The sequence below is a fragment of the Hypanus sabinus genome, chromosome 4 (genome assembly GCF_030144855.1).
Source record: "Hypanus sabinus isolate sHypSab1 chromosome 4, sHypSab1.hap1, whole genome shotgun sequence".
Taxonomy (NCBI): Eukaryota; Metazoa; Chordata; class Chondrichthyes; order Myliobatiformes; family Dasyatidae; genus Hypanus; species Hypanus sabinus.
In genome coordinates this window covers 147,946,813-147,970,010 of record NC_082709.1, presented here as the reverse complement: position 1 = coordinate 147,970,010, position 23,198 = coordinate 147,946,813, and the positions used below count along the sequence as shown (strand labels likewise).

General features: G+C 40.8%; 2 protein-coding genes and 1 long non-coding RNA gene across 6 annotated transcripts in view; 2 read left to right on the top strand and 1 right to left on the bottom strand.

The window, feature by feature from the left end:
- Positions 1–23,131, top strand: part of LOC132393297 (uncharacterized) — a 34,211-nt gene extending 11,080 nt beyond the window's left edge. The window contains exon 2 of the mRNA XM_059968343.1: positions 17,901–23,131. Coding sequence (XP_059824326.1) covers positions 18,855–20,405 — 1,551 coding nt within the window. The 5' untranslated portion in view covers positions 17,901–18,854 and the 3' untranslated portion in view covers positions 20,406–23,131. The remainder of the gene's footprint in view (positions 1–17,900) is intronic.
- LOC132393300 (uncharacterized) overlaps positions 1–23,198 on the bottom strand; it is a 96,709-nt gene that overhangs the window by 47,261 nt on the left and 26,250 nt on the right. The gene's annotated exons all lie outside the window — the stretch shown is intronic.
- Positions 1–23,198, top strand: part of LOC132393298 (uncharacterized) — a 113,426-nt gene that overhangs the window by 64,840 nt on the left and 25,388 nt on the right. For 2 of the 3 annotated variants that reach the window (XM_059968344.1, XM_059968348.1), the window contains exon 7: positions 12,725–14,577. The exons of the other annotated variant lie outside the window; for it this stretch is intronic. In XM_059968344.1, coding sequence (XP_059824327.1) covers positions 12,725–13,100 — 376 coding nt within the window. In that variant the 3' untranslated portion in view covers positions 13,101–14,577. Of the gene's footprint in view, positions 1–12,724; positions 14,578–23,198 lie in introns of those variants that run through there. 3 annotated transcript variants of the gene reach the window in all.

The window sequence follows — 23,198 nt, the reverse complement described above, 5'->3', positions numbered from 1 at the left end:
CCACTTCCCTTCAGTCAGTAGCATGACCTTGAAGTCCTGTTGCCTCTCACAGAGGCTCCAGAGGGCTTCACTGCCATGCAGAATAAATTGTGGGCAAGTGCAGCAGCTCTGGTAATGTGCAAACTCGTTTTTAACATTTGCTGAGAGGTCTGCTCTTTCTTTAGAGTTACACTAGAACATCAGAGCTCATCTATTGCCTTGTGCTTTGATTCAGACTGCCATTGTGTGGTGTTCACTCATTTCGAATGAGCCGTACTCGAGTTCGAACAAGAAGAAATGTGAAATGAATGATTGCTGGAATATCAATTCATGTCACTAGCAGTCACATGATACTGGCAAAGTTCATTGCTCAGAGCTTTAGAATTCATCTTTTAACTGTAGGCTACTGTTACACATGTAACTGGCAAAGCATAAAATATGTTAGCATTCCTGGCAATCATTTTAATGAAAGAACATAAGAAATAGGAGCAGGAGTAGGCCATCTGGCCCGTCAATAAAATCACGGCTGATCTGGCATGGACTCATCTCCACCTACCTGGCTTTTTCCATAACCTTTAATTCCCCCACTATGTAAAAATCTGTCCAATTTTGTCTTAATTATATTTACTGAGGTAGTCTGCACTGCTTCATTGGGCAGAGAATTCCACAGATTCACCACCCTCTGGGAAAAGCAATTCCTCCTCATCTCCATCCTAAATCTACGCCCTCGAATCTTGAGGCTGTGTCTCCTAGTTCTAGTCTCACCTATCAATGGAAACAACTTTCCTGTCTCTATCTTATCTCATAATTTTATGTGTTTCTATAAGATCTCTCATTCTCCTGAATTCCAGCAAGTACAGTCCCAGGCGACTCAATCATTCCACATAGTCTAAGTGCCTCATCTCTGAAATCAACCTGGTGAACCTCCTCTGCATCTCCTCCAAAGCCAGTACATCCTTCCTCAAGTAAGGAGATCAGATCTGCATGCAGTACTCCGAGTGCGGCCTAGCCAGTATTCTGTACAGTTGCAGCAGAACCTCCCTCCTCTTAAATTCAATCTTTCTAGCAATGAAAGTCAATATCCCATTTGCCTTCTTGATCGCTTGATGCCCCTGCAATTCAACCTTTTGCGGTTCATGCAGAAGCACCCCCAAGTCCCTCTGCACAGCAGCATGTTGCAATTTTTACCATTTAAATAATAACCTGCTCTTACATTTTTCCTTACAAAGTCAGTGATCTCACATTTACCAACACTGGATTCCAACTGCCAGACCCTTGCCCATTCACTTAACCTATCTACATCTCTCTGAAGAATCTCCATATCTTCTGCACAATTTGCTTTTCCTCTCAATTTAGTATCATCAGAAAACTTAGCTACACTACACCCAGTCCCCTCTTTCAGATCACTAATGTATATCGTGAACAGTTATGGGCTCAGCACCAACCCCTGTGGTACACCACTCACCACTGATTGCCAATCAGATTCACCCCCATGTATCCCAACTCTCTGCTTTCTATTAGTTAACCAATCCTCTATCCATGCTAATATATCACTTCCAACTCTATGCATCCTTATCTTTTGGATAAGTCTCTTATGCAGCACCTTATCAAATGCCTTCTGGAAATCCAAGAGAATGAAAGCCATTATACAAGCTGTTATGTATTTAACATTTCAGTGGTATTTGAGTAGTATTGTAAATATGTTTGATTAAGTATTCTTGTTCATTTAAATAATTCATTACAGGTTATATGTAAAAGTACATGAATAACATACGTCATCATGCCATCATGTCATATGGTGCTCCTTGCTTAAATTAAAAATGAACGTCCATAAGACGGCTCTGTGTTTTTTTAAAATTAGTTTTTATATTTTGGATTTACGAAACACAAAAGTAGCAACAAGGAATTGTTAAATGAGCCCAAGTCATCTACCTACCTGTTGAAGTGCTGCAAGATGTTCGAGATAAAAAAACACAGTAAGACGATCGAGTTTAAAAAAGCACCACAAGACATTAAATTTCTTTAAAAAACTAGTGTAGCACATGCTTCTTCACAAGAGATAGACATTGAGTTAAAAGAATGGCTGGTGACATCTGAGAGATAGATGCATGCAACTGCACAAGCAATAAGTGTTTACTGAGCAAATTGAGCAGTATTTTAAAGGCAATGGAATAGCCAATGAGAAACAAGTACCAGTTTTGCTGAGTGTCTCGGGTGGAAATATGCAGTTTGCTTTGAGGTTTGACTGCTCCAATCAAACCAGCTAAAATGAGCGTTGCTGCTATCGTGAAAGTAATGCAGGACTATTTAGAACTGAAACGTTTCATAAGAGGAATCGAAATGAAGGGGAGGCCATTTCAGTGTGTGTGGCTGAATTGAAGAGATTGTCTGAGAATTGCCAGTTCAGTAATGTAGTAAAAGATCGTTTCCTTAGTGGAATCTTACAAGAATGCATACTAAACCGGCTCCTAACTGAAGCACAACTTACATATTAAAAAGCTGTTGAAATAGCTGTATCAATGAAAACAGCTGACAGACGCACAATTTAGTTGCAGTCAGGAATGAAAGTGAGCAGGAACAAAATTGCAACATACAGTATAAACAGAAATTGGCCTGGCCGAACAAATCATAGTACTCTTGTGGCCAGGGCTCACATACACCAATGCAGACCAATTCACAGACCAAAGTAGATTTAAAGGTGAAACTTACAGAAAATGCCACAAAGTAGGACACAATCAAAGAGCATTTTTGGCAGACAAAAATAAATGGACTGCATAGTGAAGAGCTAACGATAAAAAGTCAAGTTGTAATTTCAAATAGAGCACTAATCTGCACGCTATACCACATTGGGCTTGTATCTGGTAAAAACAGAAGGACCAGCATAGTGGGGTCGTGAGTGGCTGAGACAACAATGACTTGACTGGAGATCCATCCACCATTTATTTGCCACAACTCCTGCAATAGAGTCCACTGAAAGCAAATTAAGAAAGGTACTGGATGATGCCACAGCAGTGTTCAAGGAAGGAATCGGAAAACTCAAAACTTAAGGGTAAAATAGTATTAAGTGAAGACGCCCCAAATTTTACAAAGCCATCCAGTCCTTTATACCATCCATGATAAAGTAGCTAGTGAGCTAGATCACTTGGAAGCCAAGGGAATTCTTTCCAAGGTTGAGTGAGCAACACAAGTGGTCCCAGTAGCCAAGATGAATGGTTTGTCAGAATCTGTAGTGACTTTAAGATCACCATCGACCCATCACAGAAAGTAGATCAATACCCTCTGCCTGGAATAGAGGATATCTTTGCAAACCTTTCTGGTGGGAAACACTTCAGTAAAGTCGACTTAGCTGAGGCCTACCGAGAGATATAGGTGGAAGAAATGTCCGAAGGGTTTCTCACCATAAACATTCACAAAGGGCTTTATCACTATATTAGGCTTAATTTTGGAGCAGCATCTGCACCTGCACTCTGGTAGAAAGCTACAGACCAGGAGCTGCAAGACTGCCCGGGCACTCAGTGTTATCTGGATGACATCATTGTTACTGGTAAGGATGACAAATAACAGCCCCAAAATCTCAAGACAGTTTTCAAAAGATTAGAAGATTGTTTGCTCAGAGTGTGACACAACAAGAGGAAATTCTTTAAACCAATATCACTTATTTTGGTCACACCATTAACGCACAAGATTTACACAAGCATGCTGAGAAAATTGAAGCCATAGTGGATGCCCCACCCCAGCTCAAAGGATGTGTCACAGTTGCAGTCTTTGTTAGGATTTATCAATTACTATAACAGTTTCTTGCCAAACCTGGCTCCCATGCTCCACCCCTTCAACTCATTACTACACATCAGCAAGAAATGGCAATGGACAAAGCAGTGTGAGGTGGCTTTCCAAAATGTAAAGGAAGTGGTAACATCAGGCACTGTACTCACACATCTTGATCCATGTCATCCAACGATGCTTGCCAAGCACTGTTTGGGATGCCAACACATTCAGAAGAAAGGTGACTAGAGCTGTCAGAACTACTTCCTGCAGTCTCAGAGTCAACTCCTACAACCACCTAGAGGAGACCTGAGACCCTACCTGAGACTCCTTCACAGCCATGTCTCACTTGCCAAGCAGAGTAATTCCCCCTTGTCAGAAAAGATGCTATCCCTCAATAGTAAGACAGCCCCCGCAGCGATTAAATGTTTAGGCCTGAATGGGACTGTTTCAAATTTACTGTGGATGTCCATATAGAGGTTGTACTATTTAGCATACATATGTGTATATATACTTTTATTCTCACCCCTTATGGGTGGAATGTATGTGTGTTTTTCCTTCACTTGGGTCCTCTACCAGAGGCCTAGGAGCTTAGGGGTTTGGTACACTATCCTTGCTGTTCCCAGTAGTACACTCTTCTGGAATGAGATCTCAGATGCTGTTCCTGGGACTTGTTGGAGCCACTCTCCCTTAACCTTCCACATCCTTTCTATCTGCTCTTTCAAGCCCTGGTATTTCTCCAGCTTCTCATATTCTTTCTTCTTGATGTCATTCAGGATTGCCACATGTATCATTATTGCTTTCTTCTGTTCCTTGTCCAGTATTACTATGTCTGGTTGGCTGGCCAGTACCCGTCATTCTCCACTACCTTCTCAGGTACTTGCCTTTTGGACCTGGGAGTGTCCAATCCACACTCAGCGCAGATGTTCCTGTACACAATTCCTGCAACTTGGTTGTGCCAGTACGCAAGCAAACCAGGCCAGTATGATCCAGAGAGCAAGCTGATGCCCATGCAGCAGACTGTACCTCTCCATGCAGCTGATGAATACAAAGGAACGGCTGAGACCACTACAGTTTGGCACCAACAGCATCCCAGGAGTTGCTAGACAGCGTTGAGATCAACATAGGACTGCCTTAGGGTCTACAGCTCCTGAATTTTCCTTAGGGTTTACTCCTGAAACTTCCCCATGAGTAGGTACAGCTGCAAGGCAGGGGAGGCTTGAGATCAGAGTTTTCCTTCTCCTAGATGAGCTGCCAACCACAGCTAATAAGCCCCATCTGCCCGAAGTAACTGCTTTTCAAGCGCCAGTAACTTGCCTTTGCCTTTTCTCCTGTCAGTAGAAATAGTTCCACTAGCTAAAGCACACATGCAGGCCAGGAGTTGGATTTGTTTGTCAGAGGCTATTTGAGGCACACACCATTGGGAGCACTTAATAGGTCCCCATTATCTCCCCCAGCATTTAATAGGTAGTGGGAGCTTATCTCCATTATCTCCCCGGCATTTAATAGATCCCCACTTCTCCCCAGCATTTAACTGGTAGTGGGAGTTTGTCCCCATTATCTCCCCAGCATTACCCTTATCACCACATAGATTCTCCTGGAGTAGTATGACAAGCAAATTGTAGGATCATACCTTCAGAGGTAGTGTTTTTTCTTCTCAACAGATTTTGCTGCCTGTGCCATTTTGAGCTGCCACTGAAGCCATCAGTTGTAATGTATCCTGAGTGAACTTTCATTAAACTATAGGGCACAGTAGCTTCTAAACAAGATGTATTTTAGTCTTATAGCAATGGGGAGAGCAATTTTACGCCATATACATGCATTACTAAATTTTATCAACCTTACAGAATATGTATTCTATAAGAAATATTTGAAAATTTCTCAATGGGATGATCATTTATCTGGAGTTTTAACTCCATTTAAACATAATGATTCTGCCATACCTAGCATTATTCTAAGCATCACAGTTTTGAACTTTCTGCTGTGTAAGCCTCAGCAACATCCTGGAGAAGAGAATTCAAGGTTTCCATTACCCTCTGTGTGAAGAAGCACATTCTTACTCTCTGATGTAAAGCTGTGGCCTTTGGATACCCACACGAGAGAAAATAGTTTTTCTTTATCTATTCCTGTGCTAATTTCAAAAGCAAAACAAATTACCCCTCAATCTTTGATTATTTCAGGAATACAGTTCTTATATACTAAATGTCTTTGATCCTTAGATGAACTGATACAGAAGTAGAAAGCTAACTGCCAAGGAAGTTTGTACAATTCCATAATTGTTAGAAATGGTATTTTTCCGGTTAATGCTTGATGACAGGAAATTGCAAACATTTCAGTCAAACTAAATTAGTTTATCGCATTGAAGTAGCAGCTTAATTCATTGTGTGGAAATGAAACAGAGATAACTCAGAGACAGTAGCATTATGGAGACAAAGCACTTAAACTCTCAGGTGCAGTAACACCAAAATAGCTAAGCATGTGGAACAGAAGTGACCACAGAATTCATAACATAAACTCAGATTATGGAAACAGATCAGTTTCTAAAGCAGGAGGACAATCTAATGTAAAAGATCTTAAACAATGACTGCTATTTTCCTATTTTTAGTTGCATTTCACTTCACCATTTTCTTGGTAGGGTCATTTCCTTCCTCTCATGTGGGGCTGCTCCCAAGTTCTCAGAATTTCTGGTATTGAGTTATTATCAATAATAATTATCTCCTGCTTTCTGAGCAAATGTCGGGATCTTCTCGTGAAGTCAAGCCAACCCTCCTCCTCCTTGGCCCTGTCCCAAGCCTCTATCCAGCAGATGAAACCATGAGCATTTCTCTTCCCATCACTTTTCCTTCTTGCATGCCTTCCTGATCAGATTGGGCTCCGGAATGGTTTCTCCGGCCACAGCATATCTCCCTTTTAAAAATCATTAAATTATTATTCTCATTATGATTCTCATTAAAAATCTTAAAGTTAAGCCTACTGAATAAAATCTTAAAGTTAATTCAATTACTCAATAGGTAATTCTGAAGTACTTTGGTGTATGAGATGTTTATGGATCTTCTGAGTTAAGTCTATTCTATGCTTTTTTTAGTCTCTGGTATGGGACGTGGCTGACTAAACTTTATTTTACTTATTAATATTTAGTATATACATAACTGTTTTGTAGAGAACTTTTATAGTATTATACTCTAATGGTCCATACAGGACCTGTCGTGTATTATCTTTTTATTTCTTTTATTTGTTTTAATACTAATGTAGTTTTAGGTTTCTTACATATATATATATATATATTCATTTATTCTTTTTTTCGAGAGAAAGAACTCTCTCTGTAATATTATTTGCTCGGATTTATTCTTTTTTGAATATGTGATTAAGATACTTCAGTTGATTTTAAGATGGCCGTTGCTGATTATGTTTTTATTACTGTTAGACATAACATGGTAGTAGTTGAACTTTGTTTGGGCTTTTTATTATGGCTATTTTATGTGGGATTTTTGCTTTAATACATAGCTGCAAAATGGAGAATAGAGTCAAGGGTTATAAGTTTAGCATGCGGCCAGCCTATTGGTCGCTGGATTTCATATCTTTCGGAAGTGGGGAGGGGGGTATTAGAGTAGGTTTTTTCTTGATTGGGCAGTTCTTCTGATGGATTTTTTTCTCGTAAATGTGTCACTCCCTCTGGTTGTCCCCACACCTTTTGGTTTAATCTGTGCTTGTGTAACATTTCTTTTATATAATATTAAATTCAATTCTAAACGTGGATGTCAATAAAATTAATATCATATCTTGGAACTGAAACTGTATTAATCACCCCATTAAGCGTAAAAAGATTTTTTAAGAAATTAAAAATACTTAATGCAGATATTATTTTTGCACAAGAAAATCATATACGGAAACAAGATGAGGACAGATTTTTCCAATTTTGGAAAGAACCTTTGTACCATTCGCAGTTAGATAGTAAGATAAGAGGTGTTTCTATATTTCTTAGTCCCAAAATCCCTTTTGTACACTTTAATACTATTACTGATTCGATTGGAAGATATTTAATTGTTACTGGTTTATTATGCGAGCAAAAGGTAGCTCTGGTGTGTGTATACGCACCTAATGTAGATATTTCTGATTTTTTTAAGAAACTTCTTTCTGAGCTACCGAATTTAAAAGAATATAAGTTGATCATGGGTGGTGACTTCAATTATTGTTTAAATCCGGCGATTGACAGGTCATCAACCAATCTGTTGCTTCCTAATAAAGCGGCAGCCTGTATTAATTTTTTTATTACAATATGGCCTGGTCAATATCTGGAGATATAAACACCTCAATGACAAAGATTTCTCTTTTTTCTCACACGTTCATCATAAGTATTCTCGAAATGATTACTTTTTTTTAGATAGACGTTTGTTATATTCCGTTGTTGAGTGTGTGTGTGACATCATTGCGCTCTCAGATCACGCACCTTTAAAGTTAACCCTGAAGCTTTCAGATAGCTTTTTGAAAATGTCACAGTGGAGATTGAATCCTGTATTGTTACATGATCCAGCTTTTGTTAGTTTTAATAAGGAGCAAATTTCTACATATTTTGAATTTACTACAACTGAAGGAATGTCAAACCTGGTTATATGGTACACGTTGAAATCTTTTCTTAGGGGACAGATAACCTCATACTCAGCAGCTTTGAGAAAGAAAACTAAAGCGGAATTGTCAGTGCTTATTAACAAAATTCAAGAGATAGCTAAAGCGTATTCAGTTAAACCTACCGAGGACCTGTATAAAGAGTTGAACTTCAATCACAGTATGATTTGCTTCTGACCTTTCCCATTGAACAGCAAATTTTTAAATCCAAAAGTTTATTTTACATATATGGGGAAAAATCTGCTAAGCTTTTGGCGGGTCAGTTATAGGCTGGGATGGTCAGAAGACAGATTTTAAAAATTCGTAGACCAGATAGAATTGAAACTTTAGATCCTTATGTAATTAGTAAGATATTTATGGACTTCTATTCTAATCTTTATAAATCTGAATTCTCTGATAATACTATTACTATGAATAGATTTTTGCAAATGTTAAATATACCTCAAATTTTGACTCAAGATGTTGATATATTAGATGCACCTATTAAACAAGAGGAGATAGCCAAGGCTATATCCTCTATGCAATTAGGGAAAGCTCCGGGACTTGATGGTTATACAGTAGAATTTTATAAGACTTTTCATGAAATGCTTATACCACATCTTCATCAAATATTTACTGATTCCATATCCTCTGGGAACCTCCCAAAAACTTTTTATGAGGCATTAATTTCATTGATTCTTAAAAAAGGAAAAGACCCACTGGAATGTGTATCCTATAGACCTATTTCTTCATTGAATGTAGATTTTAAAATTTTCTGCAAGATTCTAGCTAATAGACTTGAGAATATTTTGCCTAATGTTATCTCAAATGATCAAACAGGATTTATTAAAAATAGGTACTCACATTTTAATATTCAAAGATTGTTAAATATAATTTATTCCCCCTCAGTCAAAGAATCTGAATGTATTGTATCTCTGGATGCGGAGGAAGCCTTTGATAGGGTGGAGTGGCCTTATTTATTTCAGATTTTGAAGAGGTTTAATTTTGGCTCGGGATCTATTTCCTGGATTAAATTGATTTACCATACCCCGGTGGCTGCAGTTATAACTAATAATCAAAAGTCTCCTTATTTTAGATTATATAGAGGAACCCGCCAGGGATGTCCTCTTAGTCCTTTATTATTTAATTTGGTTTTAGAACCACTTGCTATCGCCCTTAGGGATTCTAATCCTGTGCAGGGTATTAAGAGAGGGGATAAATTACATAAGGTTTCATTGTATGCAGTTGATTTACTAGTTTACATTTCAAACCCTAGGAAATCTTTTCCTTTTATGCTATCTATATTTACAGAATTTAGTATTTTCTCTGGATATAAACTTAATTTACATAAAAGTGAATTATTTCCTATTAATAATTATTCTGATTATTATGATTTTAATATTGCTAAAAAACATTTCACTTACCTTGGTATAAAATTACTAAAAATTTTAAGGACCTATATATGTATAATTTTTCCCCTCTAATTGTATATACTCAATAAGTGCTTTCTAAATGGTTGCCTATGTCGATGTCATTGATAGGTTGAATAAATGCTATAAAAATGGTTATTTTACTGAAATTTTTATATATATTTCAAGCAGTTCCCTCTTTTGTTCCAAAAACATTTTTTTATAAAATAGATTCTATGTATTTGTCTTATGTTTGGAATAACAAAAGCTATAGAGTGAAGAAACATTTATTGCAAAAATCAAAAAAAGATGGAGGACTGGCCCTACCAAACTTTAGATTTTATTATTGGGCGTTTAATATTCGTTATATTACTTTTTGGATTTATGATATAGATAACCAGGATCACCCTCCATGGTTACATTTGGAGGAAAATTCGGTAGTGGGGTTTTCTTTAGCTTCTTTATTAGGAGCTCCCCTTCCTTTTTCATTCTCCAGAACGGGCAGACAAGCTCTCAACCCTATCGTTAAACATACTTGAAAAATCTGGTTTCAGTTTCATAGATTTTTTTGAAGTTAATAATTTTTTACTCTCTAGTAATATTTATTCTAATTTTTTTAAACCATCAACTCTGGATAAGGCTTTTTTAATATGGAAAACCAAGGGAATAAAATTTTTTAAAATTTGTTCTTACAGGATTGTTTAATGTCTTTTTAGCAGTTAATGGATAAATATGATATCTCTAACACATTTTTTTTAGATACTTACAGGTTAGGAATTTCTTACGTGATTTTTTACCGAATTATCTCTTTGCCTATTCTTCAAATTTGGCTAATGCTTTCAGCTTAAACCATTTCAAAAATGATTAATAGCTATCATTTATAAACAGTTAATGAATGTTCACATGTAGCCTAATGATAAGGTTCAATACACTTGGGAAATAGAACTTCAACATTCACTTTCAGATGATTAGTGGAATAAAATTTATTATCTTGTTAATAATTCATCTATCTGTGCACGCAATTCCTTAATTCAGTTTAAGATAGTACATAGGGCCCATATGTCTAAAGATAAATTGGTGCATATATTTCCTAATATAAGCCCTATTTGTGACAGATGTAACGTGGAGGTGGCTACTCTAACTCATATGTTTTGGTCCTGTGTAAGTTTAACTAATTTCTGGAGAGAGGTATTTAGAACACTATCTAGAGTTATAGATGTGGATGTTCAACCCAATTCACTTCCGGCAATTTGTGGGATTATTCCAGAGGGAGTAAATAGAGTATCTGCTTCCGCTCAACATGTGATAGCCTTTTCAACTTTACTGGCCAGGAGAGCCATCTTGTTATACTGGAAAGAATCTAATCCACCTGCTGTTTTCTTTTGGCTCGCCTCCATTATCTCATGTTTAAGCTTGGAGAAAATTAGAAGCCAGACGTTTGATACATCTTTTAATTTTGAGCAAGTCTGGTGACCCTTTATTCAATATTTTCAAATGATTTGATTTATTATTTATTTATTTATTTCCGTTATTCTCTTTGGGGGAAATCCTTATCCGTGAAGGTTCGGAGGTGACTGGAAGGGTGTTTTTTCTTTTTCTTTTTTTAAATTTTATCCTCAAATGGACAGCCCAATCTTACTTTTCTTTTCTTTTTTTTGTTCCTATTTAGTTTAGCGGGTTTTATTTCCTTTATATAAATAAAATTTTCCAATCTTTTTTTAACGATTTGTTAAGAGGAGTTTTTTTTTATTATACTGTATATATAACAGCATAACATTAAACCTATCTGATTTTGACAATATATACTTTTCTTTATTGTTTTCTTTATTCTTTATGTCTTTTATATTATCTGTTTGCTGAACTTCTCCTCTGATTTGTATATTGTTTTACTGGAAATTAATAAAAAGATTGAAAAATGAAATGTCAATGGCAGACGCAATCTCAATGACTCTCCACATGACTTTAGACACCTGGACAACACAAACACCTACGTCAGGATGCTGTTCATCGACTATAGCTCAGCATTTAATACCATCGTTCCCACAATCCTGATTGAGAAGTTGCAGAACCTGGGCCTCTGTAACTGGATCCGCGACTTCCTAACCAGAAGACCACAGTCTGTGCAGATTGGTGATAACATATGCCCCTCACTGATGATCAGCACTGGTGCACCTCAGGGGTGTGTGCTTAGCCCACTACTCTACTCTTTCTATACCCATGACTGTGTGGTTATGCATAGCTCAAATACCATCTATAAATTTGCTGATGATACAACCATTGTTGGTAGAATCTCAGGTGGTGACGAAGGTGTACAGGAATGAGATATGCCAACTAGTGGAGTAGTGCCGCAGCAACAACCTGCCAAATGAAGATGATAGTCGACTCTCCCCTTCAATTAGACGAATGATTGCCTTTGTAACATTAATGGCCAGAAGGTCTATATTACAAAATTGGAAAGAAGTAAATCCTCCTACCACATTTCAGTGGTTCTCTCAAACTATTTCTTGTCTGAGTTTAGAAAAAATTAGAAGTACTATTTTCGATTCATCAATTAAATTTGAAGAAACTTGGGGACCATTCATTCGATACTTTCATATGAATTAATTTGGCTTATTCCAGACCTTTACTCTTTTTATTCTGTTCTGGTATGGAGTTCCGGAGTTTTTGACACTATTATATTCATATAAACTGGTATTATTGCCCATGTTAGTTTAGGTTTATTTTTTTTTCTATTTCTTAATATACATTTTTTCCTGTATTTTATATTTTTTTTCTTTTGATGATTACCTTTAATCTTTTTCATGTATAATTAATATAGGTTAGATTGATTATTGTACAATCTTCATTTTTTGCTGATAGTTTAATAAGATATTGTCATCTTATTACTAATTTAATTTTAAATTTAATATATTCATAACCTATTTAATACAATACTATGTTATGTTTTTTTATATATGAAATTTAATAAAAAGATTGAAAAAGAAAGAAAGCAACAACCTGGCACTCATCGTCAGTAAGACGAAAGAGCTGATTGTGGACTTCAGGAAGGGTAAGACGAAGGAACACATACCAATCCTCATAGAGGGATCAGAAGCGGAGAGAGTGAGCAGTTTCAAGTTCCTGGATGTCAAGATATCTGAGGATCTAACCTGGTCCCAGCATATCAATGTAGTTATAAAGAAGGCAAGACAGCAGCTATACTTTATTAGGAGTTTGAAGCAATTTGGCATGTCAACAAATACACTCAAAAACTTCTATAGATGTACTGTGGAGAGCATTCTGACAGGCTGCAACACTGGTATGGAGGGGCTACTGCACAGGACCAAAAGAAGCTGCAGAAGGTTGTAAATCTAGTCCGCTCCATCTTGGGTACTAGCCTGAAAAGTACCCAGGACATCTTCAGGGCACGGTGTCTCAGAAAGGCAACATCCATTATTAATTACCTCCAGCACCCAGGGCATGCCCTTTTCTCACTGTAACCATCAGGTAGGAGGTACAGGAGCTTAAAGGCACACACTCAACGATTCAGGAACAGCTTCTTCCCCTCTGTCATAAAATTACTAAGTGGAACATTAAATCTTTGGACACCACCTCACTTTGTTTTAATATACAGTATTTCTGTTTTTGCACATTTGTTTAATCTATTCAATATACGTATACCGTAATTGATTTACTTATTATTATTATTTTTAAAATGTAATTTATTATTATTATTTTTCACTGCTGGATTATGTATTGCATTGAACTGCTGCTGCTAAGTTAGCAAATTTCATGTCACATGCTGGTGATAATAAACCTGATTCTGATTTTTCTGATGTTGTAGTAGTTAATGGGTTAATCCTATGCCACTCTTTTAGCTGCTCCCACATGGGAGGATATCACAAACTGTACAAGCAGTGTTATCAATAAAGTTCAGTTGAATACCCTCTGTGTGTGTCTCTGCACTCTCCCTCAAATTCAGGCACAGCATAGCTGGTGAGATGCTTGTGGAGTTGTTGCTTTGCAAAATGCAAAGAGGAATTTTGGTGAGCTTCTGGTTCAGTGTTAGTGAAGTGCATTCTGCTCATGTTGCTTGCTCTGGACAAACCTTTCTGTCAAGCCATTTGAGGCTGTGTGGTATGGAGCAGATGTAATATGTCTTATTCCATTCATTTGTAGGAATGATTGAAACTGTTCTCTCACAAACTGTAGTCCATTGTCACTGACTAAGCACCCCGGAACACCAGTAATTGTGAAGAGTTTCTCAATATACGAGAGGCTATAGTGGAGGCTATTGGAAACACTTCTGGCCACTTTTCAGCTCCATCCACTACTACCAAGAAATTTGTGCCCATAACTGGTCGGGCAAAATCCACACAAATTGCAGGCCAACGCAGGCCATTTCCACGGATGGAGATGCTGCTCTTGACATCTTCTTGACACGTTGGCATCCTGTACAGTACATGGTAAGCTGCTCGATCTGTTGATCTATCCCATGCCACCAGACAAAAGTTAGAGCCAATGCCTTCATTTTAACCACATCTAGATGACAGGCATGTAGTTCATCCAATACTTCAGCTTTCTACTTGATTGGTACAGCACCTCTCAATCCCCACATAAGGCAACTTTAATCAAGAGCAAGTTCATCTTGGCACTGGTAAAAATGGGGAAACTGGCATTTCTGTTGCATCTTCCAGCTATTTTTAGTGGCCATGTAGAGATGAGACATTGTGGGATCTTTTCTGGTTTCCCTTTCAATTGTCTCTACCGTAATAAGGAGACTATTGCTTTGCATTAAGGAGAATAGATCAAGAGGAGTGTCTCTTTAGTAAATTTTTCCGGTACTTCCTTTCCTAAGGGTAAATTGAACAAACCATCAGTGTTTCCAAGCTTAGTCATTCTCTTGAATTCAACCTTGTAAAAGAAACAGAACCCACCTCTGTATTCTTGCTGAAATGGACACTAGTGGTTGATGATCAGTAATGAGGGTAAACCCTCTCCCAAACAAGTGCTGTTTGAAATGTTTTGCATCCCAAACCAAATTCAAGGCTTCTCCATCAATCTGTGTGTAATTTTTCTCAATGGCGGTAAGGGAACTTGATGCAAAGGCTATGGAGCATCACTTCCATCACTCATCACATGCGACATGACAGCACCTGTACCATAAGGTGAGATATCAGAGCCAAGCTTCCCTGGACCATGTGGATCAAAATGTGTGAGTACTGTGTCTGATATCATCATTTCCTTTACCTTTTGGCTAATCAGCTGTAATGAGTTCAAGGGGTGGAGCACAGTAGCCAGGTTTGACAGGAACCTGCTAGCAATTGTCAAATCCTAAAAAGGATAGCAACCTTGACTCTTCCTTTGTCCTCAGGGCAATTACTTCTGCTTGAATTTTCTCAGCACAGTTGTGTAATCTTTGTGCATCATTCGTGAAACCACAGTAACTGATCTTTGGTTGAAAGAAGTTACACTTGTTGCATTGTGCTCTGAGCCCATAATCTTCTAATCTTCTTAACATTATCTAGAGATTTTGGAGATGTTCCTTGTCATCCTTACCAGTATCAATGATTCATCCAGGTAACACTGAGTGCCTGGGAAGCCTTGTAGCACCTGGTCCATAGCTTTCTACCAGAGTGCAGGTGCAGATGCTACTCCAAAAATAAGCCTATTATAGTGATAAAACCCTTAGTGAGCAGTTATGGTGAGAAAACCTTTGGGCTCCTCTTCCATCTCCATATGAAAGTAGATCTCAACTAAGTCCGCATTGCTGAAGTGTTTTCCTCCAGAAGGGTTTGCAAATATATCCTCTACCCTGGGCAGAGGGTATTGATCTACTTTCAGTACTGGGTTGATGATGACCTTAAAATCACCACAGATTCTGACAGACCTATTCTATGTGGCCTCTGGAACCAGTGGCATTGCCCATGGGCTCCATTCAACCTTGGAAAGAATTCCTTTTGCCTCCATGTGATCTAGCTCACTGGCTACTTTATCACTGATAGTATAAGGAACTGGTCAGACTTCGTGAAATTTGGGTGTGACATTTTCATTTAACACTATTTTACCCTTGATATGTTTGAACACTGCTGTGGCTCATCCAGTATCCTCCTTAATACGCTTTCATATGCCTTGATTGCAGAGGATGTAGCATGCAAACTGTGGATGGATCTCCAATCAGGCCCCCACAATACTGGTCCTTCTATTCTTTACTATATACAAACTCAGTGTTGCTTGTTGGTTGTTGTATTTCATAGTTCAAAATGTCATTCCCACAGCAGTTGTGTTTTCTTTAGTATTAGTTCTTTGTTGAATATCTGCAGACTTCAGTTCAGTATCTTTGAAATGCCCTTCAAACTCATTTTGTGGAATGACTGAAACAGCTGAATCAGTATCTAATTCCATTTTAATTAATTTGCCATTCACTTCTGGGTGTTGCTAATTTTCATACTGTAAATCTCAAGGCCACACAATCCTAGTTACAGTCATCATTATCAGAATTTTCATCAACAGCATGTAGATTAGTGTTCATGTTGAAATTGCAACTTGACTGTTTATCTTTTTATCTTCCCTGTGCAATCTATTTATCCTTGTTTGCCAGACATGCTCTTTGTATGTGTTTCATTTTCTTTGTTGCATTTTCTGCAATTTTCACCCTCAAACCTGTATTTGCCTGGTGTATGTGAGCCCTTGTCACAATGATTAAACTATTTGTTCATCCAGGATGGTTTCTGTTTTGATGCTGCAATTTTATTCACACACTGTTTCATTCCTGACTATAACTCAATTGCATCTGTCTGCAGTTTCCATTGAAAGAATGATTTCAATTGTCCTTTTGAAAGCAAGTTGTGCTTTAGTTAGGATCCATTTTTTTGAATGCTTCCTTTAAGATTCCACAAACTAAATGATCATTCAGTGCATCATTAAGACCATTGCCGAACTGACAGCGTTCAGATAGTCTCTTCCATTCTGCCACTTTCAGTGAAGTGGACTCCCCTTCTTTCTCATTCCATTTCTGAAAGTGTTCTGCGATCAACGATGGCATCGGTTCTAAATGTTCCCACATTTCTTTGACAACATCAGCAAAGCTCATTTCAGATGGTTTGGTTGGATCAGTCAAACTTTGAAGCAAACTGTATACGTTTAAATTCATGCACTTAGCAAAATTAGTACTTGTTTTTCATTGTCCATTTCATTTGCTTCAAAATATTGCTCAATCTGTTTGCTGTATAAAATCCAATTATCTGTTGTGCAATCAAATGTGTTCATCTTTCTGATGTAACCAGCTACTTCTGTTTGCTTTTTCCTGGTTATTATCACCCATTACTTACTCTTTATAAACCCTTGAACTCAGTTTACAGCCTTTTTTTTTAAACTTGATTGTGTCTTCCCTTCTTTGAACTTGAACTGTGCCATTTTGAGTTTGTTTTAAAATACCTTGTTGCCAATTTTGTTTTGTAACTTCAAAACATTAAACTAATTCAAGGAAGACATGGGAGTCCAAAAATGCAGGTCTGACTTCTATTTTACTTTAAGCAAGTCGTACACATTTTACGATGTCATGATTAGCATATATAAAATACACAACGTGCAACAATGATCAAAAACAGGTAACTTCAGTGCCTACTGTATAACAGCAAGTTTGATGATTAATTCATAAACTCAAAAGACTCTACAGTCACTGGAAATTTTGAGCAATGCACACAAATTGTTGGAAGAACTCAGCAAGTCAGGCAGCATCTATGGAGGGTAATAAACAGTCAATGTTTTGGGCCCAGACCCTTCTTCTGAACTGGAGAGGAATGGAACAGAAGTCAGAATGAGAAGGAGGGGTACAAGCTGGCAGATGACAGGTAAGACAGGTAACGGGAAAGGCAGGTGGGTTGGAGTGGGGCTATTGGAGTTGGAAGCTGGGAGGTAATGGGTGGAAGAGGTAAAGGCTGGTGAAGAAGGAATCTGATAGGAAAGGGCAGCAGAGCATGAAAGGAAGGGAAGAAGGAGAGAAACCAAAGAGAGGTGATGGGCAGGTCTGGAGAAGAGAAGGGGTGAGAGTGGATCCAAAATGAGGAATGGACAAAAAAGAAGGAGGGAAGGTGGCCAAACTCAGGTTAGAAGAGCAACATGCCGTATTCTGTCTGGGTAATTTCTCTCCCCTCCTTCCTTCTCTAGATAACTCCTACTTCTCAGCTGCTCATTGTTCAGAAGGTGGCAAAGGCAGTCCCCTTATGATGGCGAAGTTGAGCTGCACGCAGTGGGTCATTCCTACAAGTAAACAGGTGCTCTCTGCCCATTAGCTCATAAGAGAGTATGCTGTTTACCATCTTTGAATTGGGAGACAAAGTGACCTGTGGTAATCGTGCTGTGATGTGACTATCTTCAGACTTCAGGCCTGCAAAGTGGCTTTGTTTGTGCTCTGATGACAATTAACCACATATTCTTTGCCCTGTTTGGAATTCCCAGCAATGCGTGCAAAAGATGGCAGATTTCAGTGAAATCGTGCTGACTGAATCCAGAACGCTTACATGTTGCCCCTCATTGTGGAGATGCTCTGAATCCTCAGGGTGCAAGCGGCCTTCTACTGAGAGGCCTTTTCTCTCAGTGTACAAGCCTTTACCTTCCTCAGAGCACACTCCTGCAGTTACATCTATTACAAGAAGATACCTACTAATACACCCATGTCCACGGCCTTCAGCAGCTGCTACCATACTTTCTGTAGCTGTTTGTTTGACCCTCAGGTCCTCAGGTTTGGCCAGCCCGTGGTCTTCTAGGGGAAAACAGCCTCGGGCCCTGCCAAACTGAGAAATCCCGTTTGTGTGGATGCTGTGTGATGTGTTGCCCAGTTACAAATCCACACAGCAAAATATCAGACAGTACACAATATACGTGTGGTGAACTATGTGCCTGTCTGGACACGCCCCCTTCTGACTGCTCCTGTGGCTCCTCCCACAGGCCCCTGTATAAAGGCGATCAAGGCCTGATCCTCGGCCTCATTCTCCAGGACGTAGTATGATGGTCACTCACTGCTGGTTCCTTCTTCCAGTCAATAAAAGCTGATATCTCACCTTACATCTCAGAGTGAGTTATTGATGGTGCATCAATTTTATTGACTGAAAGTTTTAAAACATGGAAACCGTTTTACGTCTGGAAAGGTTGGATTTGGACCCTCAAGACCCTGAAGCAGCTCTTGCTTTTGAACACTGGCTTGCATGCTTCCAATCATACTTGGCGGAGCTTCGTGCGACTGACCCTGCCGTTATGTACAGAATTCTCCTCTCGAGGGTCACCCCAAAAGTTTATTCCATTATCCGGGACCTGCTGACCTACGAAGGGGCACTGGACGCCCTCAAAAGACAGTACCTGCGGCCGGTGAACACCGTCTACGCAAGACATCGTTTAGCTACCCGGCGACAGCGGCCTGGAGAATCGAGCACCGAGTTTCTCCGAGCACTACAGACACTCGTCCGAGCTGGTGACTGCAAGACGCTCACGGCAGAACAACATGCGGAGCTGCTAGTACAAGACGCCTTTGTGACGGGACTGAGGTCAGCGTACATGCACCAGCGACTGCTGGAACACTCCGATCTTACCTTACGCTTGGCGATCAAGACGGCCAACGCTCTGGAAGCTGTGCTGCACTACGCCGATGCTGTCCAGTCACGCGATTCCCCGCCGGTTCCGTGGACGCCTCAGACCCCGCCACTGCCGGCTCCCGCGAGCGAAATCTCTGCTGCCAGTCGCGATTCCACGAGCTCCCCGAACCCGACCACGGCGGATGCCCGTCAGAAGCCTGTGCTTTGTTATTTCTGTGGCCATAAAAAACACTCTCGAAAACGCTGCCCAGCACGAGAAACGACCTGCTCCAGCTGCGGACAGCGGGGCCATTTCGCCAAGGTCCATAAGTCTAAACTACGAGCGGAGTGCAGCGCTGCGGGTGAGACGTGGGGGCCGCCATCTTGCATGCCCGGATGTGGGCGGCCATCTTTGTCGGCGTCAGCACGCCCCGCCCCCGACCCTCCGATGCGTACCAGGTACCCCGGATGTGGGCGGCCATCTTTGTCGACGTCAGCACGCCCCGCCCCCGACCCTCCGATGCTGACCGGGTACCCCGACGGCAATTCAACTCTGGCCACTGTAACCCTCGACCAAAGCGCCCCACACCAGCTTGCAAGGTCCATGATGGACATCCGGGTGGAGGGGCACAGGACTAGCTGCCTGTTTGACATGGGCAGCACTAAGAGTTTCATTCACCCGGACACAGTGCAACGCTGCGGACTCGCAACACGGCCAGTAAGTCAGAAGATCCATTTGGCTTCTGGGTCGCATTCCGCAGACATCCGGGTGGGTTGTGTAGTGACATTGGTGGTGCAAGGCACAGAATATCGGAACTTTGCGCTACTGGTCATGCCTAATCTGTGCGCACCTGTGCTATTGGGGCTGGACTTCCAGAGCCACCTCGAAAGTGTGACTATGGTATATGACGGGCCCCTCCCACCACTCACTGTCAGGAATCCTCAGTTCTGTGGGACTTCATCACTACTGACCACACACACACAGCGACACACACATCCCATCCAACACGACAGCTGCGCTACCGACACCACTTGCAGTCTCTCCACTCTCAAGGTCCCTCCCCCGCCGCTGTTCACCAACCTGACCCCGACTGTAAACCGGTAGCGACTAAAAGCAGGAGGTACAGTGCGGGGGACAGGGCCTTCATTCAGTCAGAGGTGCAGTGGCTGTCACTCTACCAGTTTGGCTGATGTCCCCGGGGCCAGTGCTGCTCCGGAAACATGTGAGGAGCAATAAATACTCCCCGCTGGTCGAGAGGGTTCACCTTCTGCATGCGAACCCCCAGTATGCTTACGTGGTCTTACCTGATGGGCGGGAGGACACGGTCTCCATCCGTGACCTGGCGCCCGCAGGTGCAGCAGACCACTACCCTGAACACTCTCCGGTAACTATGAACCCTGTACCCGAGGTGACACCGCGCTCACCAGGCCCTACATGGACTCCTCATGACACTTGTATACCAGGTGCCTCGCACATGCATGAGCTGGAACCAGCACAACCTCCGTCCCCTGTGCAATCACCAATGTTGCCGGCATCGGTGCAATCACAGCCGGTGCTACGTAGATCGCAGCGACAGATTCGACCACCTGATAGACTTGACCTGTAAGAAACTTCGCCACATGGGGACTCTTTTAAACAAAGGGGGGGTGAATGTGGTGAACTATGTGCCTGTCTGGACACACCCCCTTCTGACTGCTCCTGTGGCTCCTCCCACAGGCCCCTGTATAAAGGCAATCGAGGTCTGATCCTCTGCCTCATTCTCCAGGATGTAATATGATGGTCACTCACTGCTGGTTCCTTCTTCAGTCAATAAAAGCCGATATCTCGCCTTACGTCTCAGAGTGAGTTATTGATGGTGCATCAATACAATTAAACGATTGAGCTTTATAATTCTTAATTTGACTATATGGTCAGTAAAGAAACAAGAAAAGGGCCCATTCTCATGAAACAATCTATTGTCCACCATTGGAACTCACTGTTCATTCCCATCGACCTCTGAGTGTGGCCAGCCTTCGGACCCTCCCTCCTCAGTCTACCCCGTCTAGTATTCTACTGATCCTCTCCATTCACGTCCTCTCTCTCCAAAGTTCCCCTACGAAAAAAACCGTGAAATCCTGGCTCCCAGACACACAAGAAAGAACAACATCCCCTCATTGGCGAACATGTCCCGTTATTAGTCATAACCCAAACATCACTGCTACAGAGAAACCATTACCTCAGCGGTGGAACATTACAGAGAAGCCATTACATTAGCAGTGAAACCTTACAGCACGTTACTTTTGTAATACCAAAAATCCCCTATGCATAGTGATAGCCTGAGAGAGGTTAACCACATACTAACCTGCTGTAAGGCATTTGTACGTTGTCCCCATGACCTCATGGGTTTCCTTTGCATGGGATTTCCTCCCATATTTTAAAGATGAATGGTTAGGGGTTAGTGAGTTGCGGGCATGCTCTGCTTGCTTCAGAAGCTTGGTGACCTGTTTGGGCTGACCAGCACAATCCTCGCCGATTTGATATTGCAATGTATATGTGACAAATAAAGTTTTATTTTTATCTTTTCAACTCATTGAGTTCATACAAGCTTTTTGGTCCTATTCCTGCACTTGCCCCCCAGTAGAAGACACCAGACACTAGAAGACACTCGAATACTTCAGCACAGTACAGGCCCTTCGGCCCTCGATGTTGTGCTGACCCATTTATTCCTTTAAAAAAGTACTAAACCCACACTACCCTGTAACCCTCTATTTTTCTTTCATCCATGTGCCTGTCTAAGAGGCTCTTAAATACCCGTCATGTTTTAGCCTCCACCACCATCCCTGGCAAGTCATTCCAGGCACCCACAACCCTCTGTGTAAAAAACTTACCCCTGATGTCTCCCCTAAACTTCCCTCCCTTAATTTTGTACATATGCCCTCTGGTGTTTGCTACTGGTGCCCTGGGAAACAGGTACTGACTATCCACCCTATCTATGCCTCTCATAATCTTGTAGACCTCTATCAAGTCCCCTCTCATTCTTCTACGCTCCAAAGAGAAAAGTCCCAGCTCTGCTAATCTTGCCTCATAAGACTTGTTTTCCAAACCAGGCAACATCCTGGTAAATCTCTTCTGCACTCTCTCCATAGTTACCACATCCTTCCGATAATGAGGTGACCAGAACGGAACATAATACTCTAAGTGTGGTCTCACCAGAGATTTGTAAAGTTGCAACATGACCTCTCTATTGAACTCAATCCCCTTGTTAATGAAGCCTAGCATCCCACAGGCCTTCTTAACTACCCTATCAACCTGTGCAGCGACCTTGAGGGATATATGGATTTGAACCCCAAGGTCCCTTTGTTCATCCACACTCTTAAGTAACTGACTATTATCCCTGTATTCAGCCTTCTGGTTTGTCCTTCCAAAATGCATCACCTCACACTTGTCCGGATTGAACTCCACCTGCCACTTTTCTGCCCAACTCTGCATCCTGTCTATATCCTCTTGTAACCTTTGACAACGTACAGCTCCATCCACAACTCCTCCGATCTTTGTGTCATCCGCAAATTTACTCACCCATCCTTCCGCCTCTCCATCCGGGTCATTTATAAAAATCACAAAGAGCAGGGGTCCCAGGACAGATCCCTGCGGCACTCCACTAGTCACTGACCTCCAGGCAGAATACTTTCCTTCCACTACTACCCTCTGCTTTCTTCCTTTAAGCCAATTTTTTATCCAAACAGCCAAGGTCCCACTTAGCCCATGCCTCATGACTTTCTGGATGAGTCTCTCTTGGGGGACCTTGTCAAATACCTTGCTAAAATCCATGTAGACCACATCTACCACCCTGCCCCCATCAATTTATTTTGTTACCTCTTCAAAACACTCAGTTAGGCTCGTGAGGCATGACCTTCCCTT